The sequence below is a fragment of the Haliotis rubra genome, unplaced genomic scaffold, assembly GCF_003918875.1.
Source record: "Haliotis rubra isolate DU_JTF1 unplaced genomic scaffold, ASM391887v1 Scf144, whole genome shotgun sequence".
In the NCBI taxonomy this organism is placed as follows: Eukaryota; Metazoa; Mollusca; class Gastropoda; order Lepetellida; family Haliotidae; genus Haliotis; species Haliotis rubra.
Genome location: NW_025765381.1, coordinates 1,473,125 through 1,486,683, shown reverse-complemented (window position 1 = coordinate 1,486,683; position 13,559 = coordinate 1,473,125). Strand labels below are relative to the sequence as shown.

The 13,559-nt window shown below is 42.8% G+C and overlaps 1 protein-coding gene across 1 annotated transcript in view; it reads left to right on the top strand.

Moving 5' to 3' along the window:
- The window catches only part of LOC124269342, a 33,500-nt gene extending 20,563 nt beyond the window's left edge, over positions 1–12,937 (top strand). Inside the window, exon 3 of the mRNA XM_046704361.1 lies at positions 9,214–12,937. Within this exon, the coding sequence (XP_046560317.1) occupies positions 9,214–9,557 (344 nt within the window). The 3' untranslated portion in view covers positions 9,558–12,937. The remainder of the gene's footprint in view (positions 1–9,213) is intronic.
- Positions 12,938–13,559: the final 622 nt, after the last annotated feature.

Genomic DNA, 13,559 nt, shown 5'->3' with positions numbered 1-13,559 from the left:
GTCTTTTCACTCTGGTAATGAGTGGTCTCTAACGTTACGCTACCAAGGTCTCTCGCGCTGCTCCATTACTGTAACTCACGTGTCGGCTTCTCAATATACATTATGGCACAGGGATTCTTGTCCGTCAGTCGTGGGATGGAACGTTTGGGTAAACCCCGTTCATGAAGTTTCTATAACCTGTAAAACCAAACCAACACCTGCCGAGTCATGACTTTGTCGCGGATCACCACGTATCCCATTTACCTCGTATGTAGTATTACTTTGTTTAAACAGCTTTGTGTACCACCACGAACCTCTGCCCCTGAAGATGGGCGACACAAACGCTACAAGCCCTCTCGCAAGATCTATTATACACCCCCGTCATTAATTCCGTAAATTACACCCCTTCTTCTAATGCGTCGTTTTTCAAATCATAGAAAATGATGACTGTCTGATAGGCCTCGATGGTTTTGAAAAATACACGCCCTCTATCCTATTGACTCGGGAGCTGACGTTGCAGCTATATTATGACTTAATGCTATTTCAAGCCGGCTATATAAATCTCATGTAAGGCGCTCTTTGCTTGTAAATGGAAACTGGTATCTCTTATAACCACATGTATAGTCGCATGAGTTTTATACAGTGTTGTAGCGTGACGCCCTCGAGAACCGGGATGAAGTGGAACATCCTCAATCTGAGGAAACTGTTGCCGCCATAACTGTGATGTTAATATGGAAAGCTATTTCGAGATGATTTATGAATTAGTTTTTTTAACGCATCGTCGCGCTACTCGTTTGTGCCTGGGTCCGGTAATGTTATCTTTGTAAAAAATATATGCGTTGATTGTCCGAGGACGTATTATGTCCGTTCGGATATTAACTGTCGAAATATATGGTAGGATATAGAATATTGTCGTGTTTGATCAGAGAATACATGAATGTGTTGATCGAGAATATGTAGATCAGTATAGAAAAAAAAACCAAATCAGTATTTATCAGTTTCACAAATAAACACCCAGAGATGCGGTCTGTTAACAGATATTTAGCTATAAAATACAAATATTCCTCGCAGATATTTTGGGTAACAATTTCCGTTTGTTGGCCAAGTTGTAGCCATTGACAAGTAGCTGTTATTCATGACATGATTCAGTTATGTTCTCTTGTACAAACTGATTTATTGCAGGCTTCAAAGAACGCGTGTGGGTGGCGGTGGGGCTCAAGGTCCATAGGTCATGATGTTTTATATGTACACCCACATAGATAAAACACTTTTCAAAAATACGCTTTCATTGCAAAGAACGTGCTTCTGTAATCCAAATTTACAATTACGCATATCATTGTTCGGAAAGTTAAATGATACATATCCAATGGTAAATAGTGCTGAGCCTAACTATCATTGCCAGTGTTGGTGGAGTTAACTGCTAGTACCTTTTAAAGGTACATGTAAAATCACATCGGAAGTCCACACTTTTTCCAACGATGCTACGTCACCTTGACACCACTGGTGAAGAAGGTTGTTCTCGGTGGCGTCCTCCACAACAGAAGCGACGTCTTTATTACTTCCCATCCTCGATAATCTCCAGGGTATACGTTACGATCACTCTCCACTATACCCTGGATGCATCCACGGCTTGGCCCGATGATTTTATTTCCTCCGTTGGCTGGATTTCTATCCAATCAGGTGTCTACGCAACTGACTCTCGCTTCTTAAATTGTCTAACTGTTTAAACTTGGCAACACAACTGATGCAGAGGTACTCTGAAAGAGGTAGAAGGAGGTTTTTTTGAAAGTTTCAGATCTGTCAATTTGTCTGTATTGTTTCCCTTAAAAAATCTGAGTGGCATTGAGAACAAACCTTCGCGACTGTGACCGCTATCTTTGTTGACACTGGCAAGCTTGGTTGTAACGGCGGCTTTGCTGATTGGCTACTGTGAGAATGCGGAGCCAGCAAAGGGAGGTAATAGAATTATCGGGCCAAGCCGAGGATGCATCCAGGGTATAGTGGAGAGTGATCGTAGCGTATACCCTGGAGATTATCGAGGATGGTTACTTCCTCGATGTCTAACGGACAGTTCTTTGTTCAGGTGTGGGAAAAGTGAACATCTCTTGAATGCAGCTTGACTGACCGAGTTTTGTTTTACGCCGCTTTTGCAATATTCCAGCAATATCACGGCAGGGGACACCAGAAATGGGCTTCACTCATTGTACCCGTGGCTTGAATGCAGAGGATGTTGTATAAGTTCAACGCCACGGTCTTGTATTGAGGTCCACCGTTGCTATTCCCACACACTGGCCTGAGTAGATAAGCATAATGTGAGCCATTGAATGGTCTGGCCATTTGGGAGGTAGTCCAGGGGTAGTATTACTTTGGAATCTCAGAAAACGGAAGCCATTGTGTTGCTGGCTGATAGAGCAGACTTTGTCTTTTTCTCCGGGGGGAGAATATGTGTTTCATTTGCTTGGACTGTTGACTAGTTGATAGTTTTGATCCATATACATGTAGTTAAATACTACTTGAACAAAATCTCCAGGGTCTGTTTCAAAACGACATAGTCTCTCGAGAAATGATAAACCTGGATCGTTTCCGATCAGAAGTCTGAAGCATGACGAGGCCTTCAGTTCATTCATCGGGACTTTCGTAACTGTCATGAGAGATACCTTCTATGGGGCCTGGAAGTCTCGCGAGGCGCTTCTCCCGGTTCCCAGCTCCTTTGCGCGCGCCAACTTGCGATGTGCGAGACGGGCCCCAGCATACTTCCGGTACCAGATTTCCGGTGCCAAGCGTATATTCAAGAACCAGTTCTGGTTCCAAATTGCGCGGCCGCCAAATATGACTTGACAAGACCGGACCAAGTGTACGTTGTTTGTCACCGGGACTACTATTGTCTCGCGAAGTGCCACAAGTCCAAAGTACAGTCAAGCTTGGTGTATTTCGCCACCAGATTCCAGTTTCTCAAAGTGGCCGGTGATTCAGCAAGCCTGGGCCAGGTAAACCAGTTATTCAAAACAAGAAAAACGCTCTATGATATCCTTAAAAGCATACATACTTGGCAAATCTGTTTTATCACGAAAGCTTCACTGATCTATTGCTCCACCTGAAACCCCTGTTTCGCTGAAAGTTCGCATGAGTTCAACATCGCCCAAACAACCGGATTTCATGTTGAAAGTCAAAGTGAAAGTTTCTCTCAATTGATAAAGTAAACTTCCTTTCCTAACACAACGATGTCAATAACTCTGTTCACAGAGTGAGAAGCGCATATCATATCTAGTGTTTGGCGACAGGTATGTGCATATTACCGCGTGATTTGGGCCATGTGTAGGATATGATGGCACGCTGTTTCTCTCATATTTGTGCGAAAGGTTACCTCCCTTGAGTGGCGGTGTCAGCCGGATGAAAGGTCAGTGTTATGATGACCTTAACGCAAGGTGACCCGCTGTCAGATTCCTGTGTCAGGGACCCGACCGCTTCCCCCCTCTCTTACCCCACTGCCTCGCATAGAAATGTACACGGGGGAATTCCCATTTCCCTCCACCTGTCAATCACACCAGTCATGGCTGATCAAGGGTGAAGTTCATGCACGTAAATAAACCCGAGTTCTAATTCTGCTCGAATCTTCACACCACAGGCCGTTTGAAAAACTAGCAGCATTTCCTGATGATACCAGTCGCCGAGCTGTGTCGTGGATAATTTTAATTTTAAAAAAACAAACATGGTACAATGTGTGAACAGTTTGACTTTATATAATCGTCAATTCAAGCCAAAGGTTCAAATAGGGGTTTAGTTGCTTGTTGTTTAACGCCGAACGAAGCAATTTTCTAGTTATGTGACGGTCTGTCAATGTGGTCTGGACCTGACAATCGTGTGATCATGAGCATCGATCTTCGCATTTGGAATACGGTGACATGCATAAAAACATCAGCGACCCTTAACACCCGATTCCGTCAGACGCTTTTTACGACAAGTATATATACAGTATATGTAGAAGACCAGTCCTAATCCGGATCCGGGTGCCAAACTGAAGTAGGTGTACTGGCATCAAAGAAAGGTTTAACGAACTAAATACTCCAGTGACCCATAAATTGAGACATCAGTTGTGTAAATGTTAATGACTTTCAAGATCCCTCTTTACTGTTGAAAATGGTTCCTATTCCCCGGGCGTTGGGATAGCCTAGTGGTTAAAGCGTTCGCTCGTCACGCCGAAGACCCGGGTTCGATTCCCCACATGGGTACAATGTGTGAAGCTCATTTCTGGTGTCCCCCCGCCGTGATATTGCTGGAATATTGCTAAAAGTGGCGTAAAACCAAACTCACTCACTCACTCACTCCTATTCCCAGGGCGGTGGGGTAACCTAGTGGTTAAAGCGTTGGCTCGTCACGACGTGGGTTTGATTCCCCACATAGGTACAATGCGTGAAGCCCATTTCTGGTGTCCCCCGCCGTGATATTGCTGGAATACTGCTAAAAGCGGCGTAAAAGTAAACTCGGTCACTCCAATTCCCCCATGCGTTCAGTAGTGATGACCGTGTGTCAGTTTGCTCACTGTGTCATCTGGCCTTAACTGAGGACATCTCTGCTCATGGCACCAGTCATTGGTGTGTCTGGACAGGATGTCATTATCTATGACTAGCCATGGGATAGTCAAGAATGTGACATAATCATTCACTTCCATGAAGAGTCTTCGGTGAAAACAGACTTTAAATGTAGATCCTTTACATCTTAGGGCATCATATTTTTGTATGTGTTTAATGTAGCCACCAAATTCTGAACATGGCTCGGTCAGGGCGGGGGTGTCGGCAATAAACTTACAAGGGTCGGTCGGGCGATGAGAAACACAAAAAATAAATATGCTGCCCTTATACGTTGACGACAGATTAACCAGTCCTTTGGACGGAAGTGGGTGTTCGCGAAAAGTGAGTGAGTTCAGTTTTGCGTCGCTTTTAGCAATATCACGGCGGGGGACACCAGAAATGGGCTTCACACATAGTGCCCATGTGGAGAATCGAACCCGGGTCTTCGGCCTGACGAGCGAACGCTTTAACCACTAGGCTACCCTATCTCTGTTCGCAAACATGGTCAGATGTAGTACTTTAATGTCCCCGAGGATGTATCATTACGTAATCAACAACAGAATCACATGGAAGTTTATGGATGCATAATAGCAAATTGGGGCGGTAGGGTAGCTCAGTGGTTAAAGCGCTAGCTCGTCACGCCGAAGACGCATGTTCGATTCCCCACATGACAACAATGTGTGAAGCCCATTTCTGGTGATATTGCTGGAATATTGCTGAAAGCGGCGTAAATGTTATTTGTTGACGCCGAGATGTTGAGTGTGATACTAACTGGTGTAAAGGACAAGCGGAAAGTGTTTTAGTATTCGGCACATGCTGTCAGAATTCAGATGGTATAGTTCGAGACGTGGTCGAGTGTCTGTACTAATACTCTCAGGCAACTAATCAGTTTCCAACTTGAATAAGGATACCCATTTTACCAACCAGCTGCAGTTCCAAAGAGTTATGTCGAACTTCGAAATAAAGGTTTGATCCCTGCACATTTATTCTTAAATCATTTTGCCATCATTTCTGTCGAATCTCGGATAGCTCGAAGTGTTTACAAAGGCACCTTCTACCCTGACTAACTGCGTTCTGTAATTGAATACATTGGACTGTCAGACACGAGGCAAATGTGTGAGAACGCTTGGTCTGAGACTGCGAAGTTTTTAACTGTTCGTGTCAACTTCCCCTTAAAATATGGTACAGAAATCCATGGACATGAAGATAGTGCTCTGCAGCAGTAACGAACACTTGATGGAATAGACGTCAACTAAAATGACAGCTGTTGTCCCATTTCCGTAACCGTACTGTAAAAATATTTTCAAGAATCAGACACGAAGCACCACAACGAAAGAGTGGCAGCGTAATTCAGGTTGATGTTGTACTGCAGACCCTATCGTTAAATCGCACGCCCCAACGTAAGTGTTTTGCGGAGACAGAGGGGAGTAGCCTTATATTGCGACGCAGTTTAAGACTCTGCTAAAGTATAAGAGTTACTAAGTACATGGGTTATGCCAAAGGGTATATGTGATAGCTGTAAAGCTTTAGGGTCAATCGGGCATTAAGCCTGGACATTCAGGCACACTTGACTCTGGAACAGGAAGAATCCATTGAAGGTGGAGACCGCAGAGAGATAACGTCCTCTTAGACGTCGTCGACGTTGTCTGCTTCGTTTGAAACCAATCAGGTGCGAGCCCCGGAGCAAATGTGGAATGTTAAACAACTATTTTCAGAAGCAAATATTCTATAAGAAGCTTAGATAGATTAAGGAACACGCTCAGTAAGCTAACTTTATAACGTGGACCCGTGTTCAGGACGTGTTATTATGCCGTGAAATTCACCTTGCGTGGAAGTACATTATGAACGCGAACGGTGGAGTTATGAAATGCCCAATACCATCGACCGAGTCAGGGCTGGAGTTCGTTTCCTGTTTACTTGACATACCAGTTCCGTTAAATTTACTTTTATTGACGTTTTAGATTATCCTATCAAAATCTTCCGCCGAGCTGGCTTTTCGGGTTCGGTATGGCGCTCCGTGTACCAGTTTTGCCAAGATATGTGTGGTGCTTTGCCGAACGTGTCAGTATGGCTCTGTGAACTGTACAGAAAACGTGATATTATGTGTGTGAATATCAATGATAACGTTTTGCAGACATTTACTGGTCCACGTTTTATAGGGCTATTTTTGTCTTCCCTTGACCCACAGAAATTATTTTCAAAATATTTTGTTTATATATAAATACGTATGTATGTTTATACGTACCGAAAGTTTGTAATATATATTTGGTACACTAAACATTTCACGTGCCGAACGTTGATTTTGAAGCTATTCCGGTGCTCATTTACACACTTAAACACTCGTATACATTTCACTATTTGAATCCAAGGCTTCGTTGTAAACACAAGGGACGGTGGTTTAGGCGTTGGCCCGGCACGCCAAAGACCCGGGTTCGATTCTCCACATGGGCACAATGTGTGAAGCCCATTTCTAGTGTCCCCCGCCGTGATATTGTTGGAATATTGCTAAAATCGGCGTAAAACTAAACTAACTCACTCGTTTAAACACGTGTCTGATGGCCAGCTTTAGGGTCAAGACCAACGCGTCTCTCACTAAGTTTCAGTCTTACATCACTGCCGTCAGTATTGATCTCGGGGACACACGAGACCCCACAAGTGCCATATGTTGGGAATGTCATTATATGCTTAGCGTGTAATGGAATTTATGTCATTTATCTTCCAGAATTAGAACTAAACCCGATTTATCATAAAATAATATCAGCGCGACCAAATAAGAAATGTATGCTTTTCTCACGACCCTTGACCTGGCACACTTGTTAATATCACTGACATAAACGTAATATTGACATGCACATGTCGCTAGTTTCCGGTCACGTGACATCTAATCACATGTACCCCTGTTGTATCGGTTGTATCCCATGTGACTCAGTTCTCGTACTGCTGTCAATCGCTTTTCAATGCGCGTCTCCGGGTGGCCCCCGAGGACCAAAAACTTTATGACTGCTCTGTACTCAGTCTAAGTAAACTTAGGCTCAGTATTATTCGTTACACTGCCATACTGAGTCGAAGAAAACTTAGTAGAATGTCGCGTCAGCTAACCTTTGAGCGACCTATGACCGTCCAATCAAACGCGAGACGGCCGAACGGATTTAACCAATCAGACAACGACTACTTGTTAGGGTTCGGCGGGACTTACAAAACGGTTTTTGGATTTTCTCTTCCCTGGTCGCTGACACTATCACCAAACGAATATCCGCATAAAACACAGATATTTGACCTGCAGTATATACGCTTATGGGTTTCTAATGACATGGTTACTATTTGCTTATATTTTTGCAAGATGACATATTGACAAAAACGCTATTTTCAGCGACTGTTTACTCATTACGTGTGTCACTCGGAAGCGATCGTGCGGAAAATAGCATTCGGAATCGTTCGAGTTTTGGAGGTAAAGGTTCAAACGGTATATGTGCGAAAGTTAACTTTCGCGATTTGTTAAGCTGTGTTTTGATTGGTCAGTCCAAATGGTTAGCTGATGCGACCTTCTACAAGGTTTTGTTAGACTCAGTATAGCAGTGTAACGAATAATACTGAGCCTAAGTTTACTTAGACTGGCTCTGTACTCGAGCTTATCCATTTCTGCCGTTTCAATAGGGGTACATGTGAATAGATGTCACGTGACCGGAAACAAGCGACATGTGCATGCCAATATACGTTTATGGGAATGATATAATTTGTAAACCATTCTTCAATATCATACAGTCATTTTTATCATGCACATATCAGAAGTATTTTAGGCTAAAACCTTTTCAACTTTTTGATAGCCCGTCGTTGTGGACATGCCTGGACTTCGAAGTAGCCGGATTTGTTTACCTGCTGGATTTTCTATAGCACAGATACGGCGTTGCCTATTACATGACTCGTCGAATCCTACTGACTTGGTTCTGTGCTCACTCGTTCGACCACTTGTTCAGTTGCAACAAGTCTTATATACTTCGCTGAAAACGACTGATGTTAAACACTACCATATGAAATAAAACGTTAAGATCCTAACGACGCTCGTCACGACGAACGCTCGATTTGGATTCCTTTTTACAAGTACACGCTCTGATATTGCAAGAATATTGCTTAAGCGATGTGTAGCCGTACTTACTGGAATGCTTCATATGGACCAAAACTGATCCTTGTTTTAATGCTTTTACAATGCATTTCTGAGGCCTGCAAATGTTTTTAGCAGTTTGTCTCCCTGTATTTAAGATTCTTACCATAATTAGGACCTCAAAGAGTTGAAATTTTAAACATATTTCACTTGAATTCTAAACATGTTACTTTCTCAACATATTTGTTATCGCAAAATGTAAATATCCTATCAATTTTTTAATCTAAGGAGTTTGAAAAATGAATCGGTTGGATATTAATTATATATTGATACAATCACGTTTGATTAAAAAGTACCTGGCCCACCGTATGAGTGGGTTTACGCCGCTTTTAGCAATGTTCCAGCAATATCGTGGCGGGGGACACCAGAAATGGGCTTCACACGTTGTACCCATTTGGGGTATCGAACCCGGGTCTTCGGCGTGACGAGCGAACGCTTTAACCACTAGCCTACCCCACCGTCCCACTCGGTATTATATAAATAACGTGACTTTCTTTTCTTTTACAGATGTCGTGGAAGTCAAAGTCGACTGCTGTGATGTAGGCAGGATAGCGGCGCGGAATGGCATGCACTGCCACGCCAAGATCCACGCCGCCCTACTGGACCACACCAACCGCACACGTGACTACCATCGTCGTGTTCGTCTGCCCGTCCAACATCACCAACAGGTGTCGCTGCCGATGCGATCCTTCAACATGTGCATACATAACCGCGGCTTGGAGTTCTATAAATGTTGTCATGCTAGTAAGACCGACCCAAGGGGGAGAAGGACAAGCTATAGACCGTCCAGGCCTAGATATCGCCCCCCAAGACGGTACCAGTATGACAGACGACCGTATTCGAGAGGTTAACAACTCTCGGCAAGGGACCTTTCAGCATGAGAGATCCAGCTAGGGGCAGATTACTCTTCGTGCATCGCCAACAACCTGACAGGCATGGCCAGATTTCTCACTCGATCAGGGCGGGGATGTCCTCCATGTCCTCGCAAACGTGTTCTTCTGTCAGTGTTCCACAATGAGTGCACTTCCGGAACAGAAGGACAAGAATGTGCCGCCGTCTTTCCTTGGAGGAGTGACTTCTCCAGATTATTTGCTACAGACTCAGGGTGCGACCTCCATTAATTGACCCAAATGTGCTTTGGAGGTGGACGCTTTCGTGTTCTTGTGTTACCAAATGACAGGACATGAACAAGGTGTTGAGTGTGTTCTGGATGATTGAGAACGGTTTTTACTGGTATAGACCATTTGCTCTGGGAGTGAGCTAACCCAGCCCAGGGCGGTACGCTCACAGTCCCACTGTTGCATTCCTGCAATGTTATTAATCTGTAATACTACCATTTCTGCAAATCAGTTTTAGCGCTACGACAGACGTTCATCTACCTAAACTCTTTCCTCTTTGTGAAAAAGGTCGATGGGCCCTCTTGCACAAAGCAATCTTAGACTGTTCTGTGTTGAAGTATTGGTGATATGATAGTTTTGGCACTAAGATTGTTCGTGCAAGCGGGCCCAGCCTTAATCAGCTTCTACCATTCGGAACCTCCTCGTCACGGATGATGTTAGCGCTCTCCGAGTTTTGAGTTGTTTGAACATTGGGTTGCCTAGTAGCGGGTACTACTGATACTGACGATGAGCTCTCGCTCTAATCGAAGAATACTAATCTCTCCTCTTTCCCTTTCAGGTAATGTTTCTAAGTAAAGACAGATAATATAGGCAACGTAAAGCAACACAAATCCTGGAGAAGAAACATTTATTTGTCATCGTTACAAGTAACAAAAAACATCCGATTTGTCCAATGCCAGAAGCTAAATGTTCAATTTTCTGCAGATTCCGGAACAGATGGTACTTTAAAAAACTCCTTGTCTCTATAGGACAGGATAGACACAAATCGCTGGTAATCAATTCCTTATGAATAAATTATATGCATTTTCATTACGATGGCTTTCTGTATGAGACCAAATTTTCCCTTCCTCAAAGCCCGTACTGTAACGCTACAGACCCACATGAATGAAGATCCACAATCTAAATCTCGCATCTCTCTAGGGTTTCTTTATCAGTTTAAATGGAGTCATTTGTTTTTATCAAACTGATGTATTTTCAGAGGCGACGAATTAATCTTTGGCAGATCGTCAACTGACTGGTTCTAATGATCATTTCAACCTAATGGGTTCTTTTTCAACGCGAAACAAGCTACTGGCTCTTAAAGGGTCTCTTCAAATCCAAGAACACGTTTGATTATCTATCTATTCCATCTTGATTCAACTATATTTAAAACTGAACCGAGATCGATTGTTAAGATGCTGATTCGAATAGCCCGATACTAAATATAGCCGTCCAATGAAATTACCCCTACGAGCGAGAGACATTCTGTGCTTAGAGATGGGAGAGAAATAATTAGGTCCAAACGAAATAGAAGGGATATTTAAAACCCTGAAAATAGAGGATGGGCCAAGGACGTGATTTAACGTTGATTTATACCTCGCGTTTCCTTAATTCTTTGTAACATAAGTTTTGTCCTATACTGTTTACTAGTACATACAGGGGAAAAGCGTTTTAATTTATGACGAAACGTACAGGGTCCTTTGCTTGTGTCTTTTTTTACAATGCTAATCAATGCAAAATGACAATTATACTTTTCCCGGTGATATTCTTGTCTTTTTCTCTCCGACTGGATCCCTTCGTCGCCCCTTGCATCATTCCGGGGCAAACTGAATGGCCTGTGACGGAAAGGTGCGAGTGGTGACGATGAGATGTGTCGCTTCATCACCAAGGAGCACGGGTCGTTCTATACAGGTGATATGCATGAGCGAATGAGTGAGGCAGTGTGCTGAGGTCTCTGTGGCATTCGTGACCACTCGCGCAATTCCGGGATAAACGCTGGTCACGGAAAGTTGCGAGTGGTGACGAACGGTGTCGGTGGGTACAGGGTGTATATGTATGTTTGTGGGTTTACCGATAGTCGTGTCATTGACAAGGCAGCTTTATTTGAGAAGTATTCATTTTTATCATGATTGTTGCATGTTTTACCTTTAATGTGGCGTCTTTTGGTATTTGAATAAAGTATAGCTTTTGACATTAAGTGGGGACTTGTGCCCGTGAAAATGGCAGCCCCAGCAAGAACTACTGTGTTTGTGTGCTTGCTCAAATTGTATGATATGTATCGGTTGAAGATTAGTCAGAATATACAAAAACACCGTCACAATTTCACGGCACTAAATTCAACTCTATCACCGTGGCTGTAAATGGATACCATTTAAAGGAAGCCATCGACCGATTCCCAAAGGCTGGCAGATCTAAATTGACACCTGATCTAAATACATGCAATTTCCTTTCTCCATACAAAACCAGTGTGATTTCTACCAGTAGAACCTATGTATAGAAATACCCCGGAAAGCGAAACTAACACGATAATGTAACCATCGGTTTGGGAAACCATGCAAGCAGCATTTGGAATAAGAGCTCGATGCCTACCTTTAATATTGTATGACTTATCATTAACATAAAGCGCTGCTATCAAACTTATCTTTTACACATGTCTACAATTTCCACGATTTGTTATTATATGTTATTGTAATTGATATTTTTACTTGACTATTTTATTTACACTGCTCATTTTCACCCAGTGAATAATGCCACAAAGATAACGTGCTGTCCACACAGCTTGCTTTCACAGTACAATATTTAAATGTCATATCATGGCAGATTAACTATAGTGATATGAACGTGTTCCTTAACTTCTTTTGATGAGTATATGTAATAAACATGACGATGTTACCAGATTGTGACAGAAACAAATTCTTCACTAGATTGGATGAAATTGAAAAAACGGAAATTGAGGACGAATTATTTTTCATTTTGATGCGTTTTCACATTTCTGCTATTTTTAACGTTAATAATGTATTTAGCAGGTGAGTACTTTAAAACGCTTTACATCGGTTGGGGCACACGATTGTCATCGTTCTGATGAATTGTATTGATTTTATTATGTTTATATAACTGACGATGATTTACTTTTTGTTTAACAAAGAACCTACTAAGAGACTGGCCCACACTTAGTGCTAGTATACTGATGGTTTTGTTTGATCACGTTGTTTGAATTCAGAATGGGAAAAATGAATCCTCAACGGTGTGGTCGTATTTCAAGTTGTTTCTTGTCAGTAATCAGTGCTGCGACTTGTTTGACATATGTCATTGTATTTGAAAAATGAAATAAAAATAAACTAGCTCTACTGGAACAGTTTGGCTTTTCATGCTCAACCTAAAAGTGTATTGGAGCCGATGGAGGGGGGGCTTAGTGGCTCGCTCGTCACGCTGAAGGTCGGAGTTCGATTCATCACAGGGGTACCATTTGAACCCACTACTCGTGTCACCGCCGTGATGTTGTTCAACGTAACCTAAGACGTCATTCACTATTAACGTGTTGGGAAGCTTGAATTTCCATGGACACTTGTTAATTGAGATAGCTAGGCGACGTGACTGAGTTTTTTTTACGCTTCTGCTTCTGCAGTCGAACCTCCAAGTCTTCGGAGGGCAACGTTCCGACAAGTCATCCAGAGAAACAAATAACTAAACTGGAGTAATGTCATTTTGTATTCGCAGCATTAATCGTTCAGCTTAACGATGGTCTGCTGTATTTATAGAGAGCGTATTTGGGTATATTCCAGTTTTTCTCTGAACTAGTGAAAAAACAACTGGGTTTGTCGCCGCTTCTAGCGGCATTTCCAGGTATATTGCCACAATGTCCGATGGAAACCCAATGTGATTCAGGTCTCGGGTTCGATTCCCCACATGGGTACAATGTGTGAAGCCCATTTCTGGTGTCCCCGTCGTCATATTGCTGGAATATTGCTGAAAGTG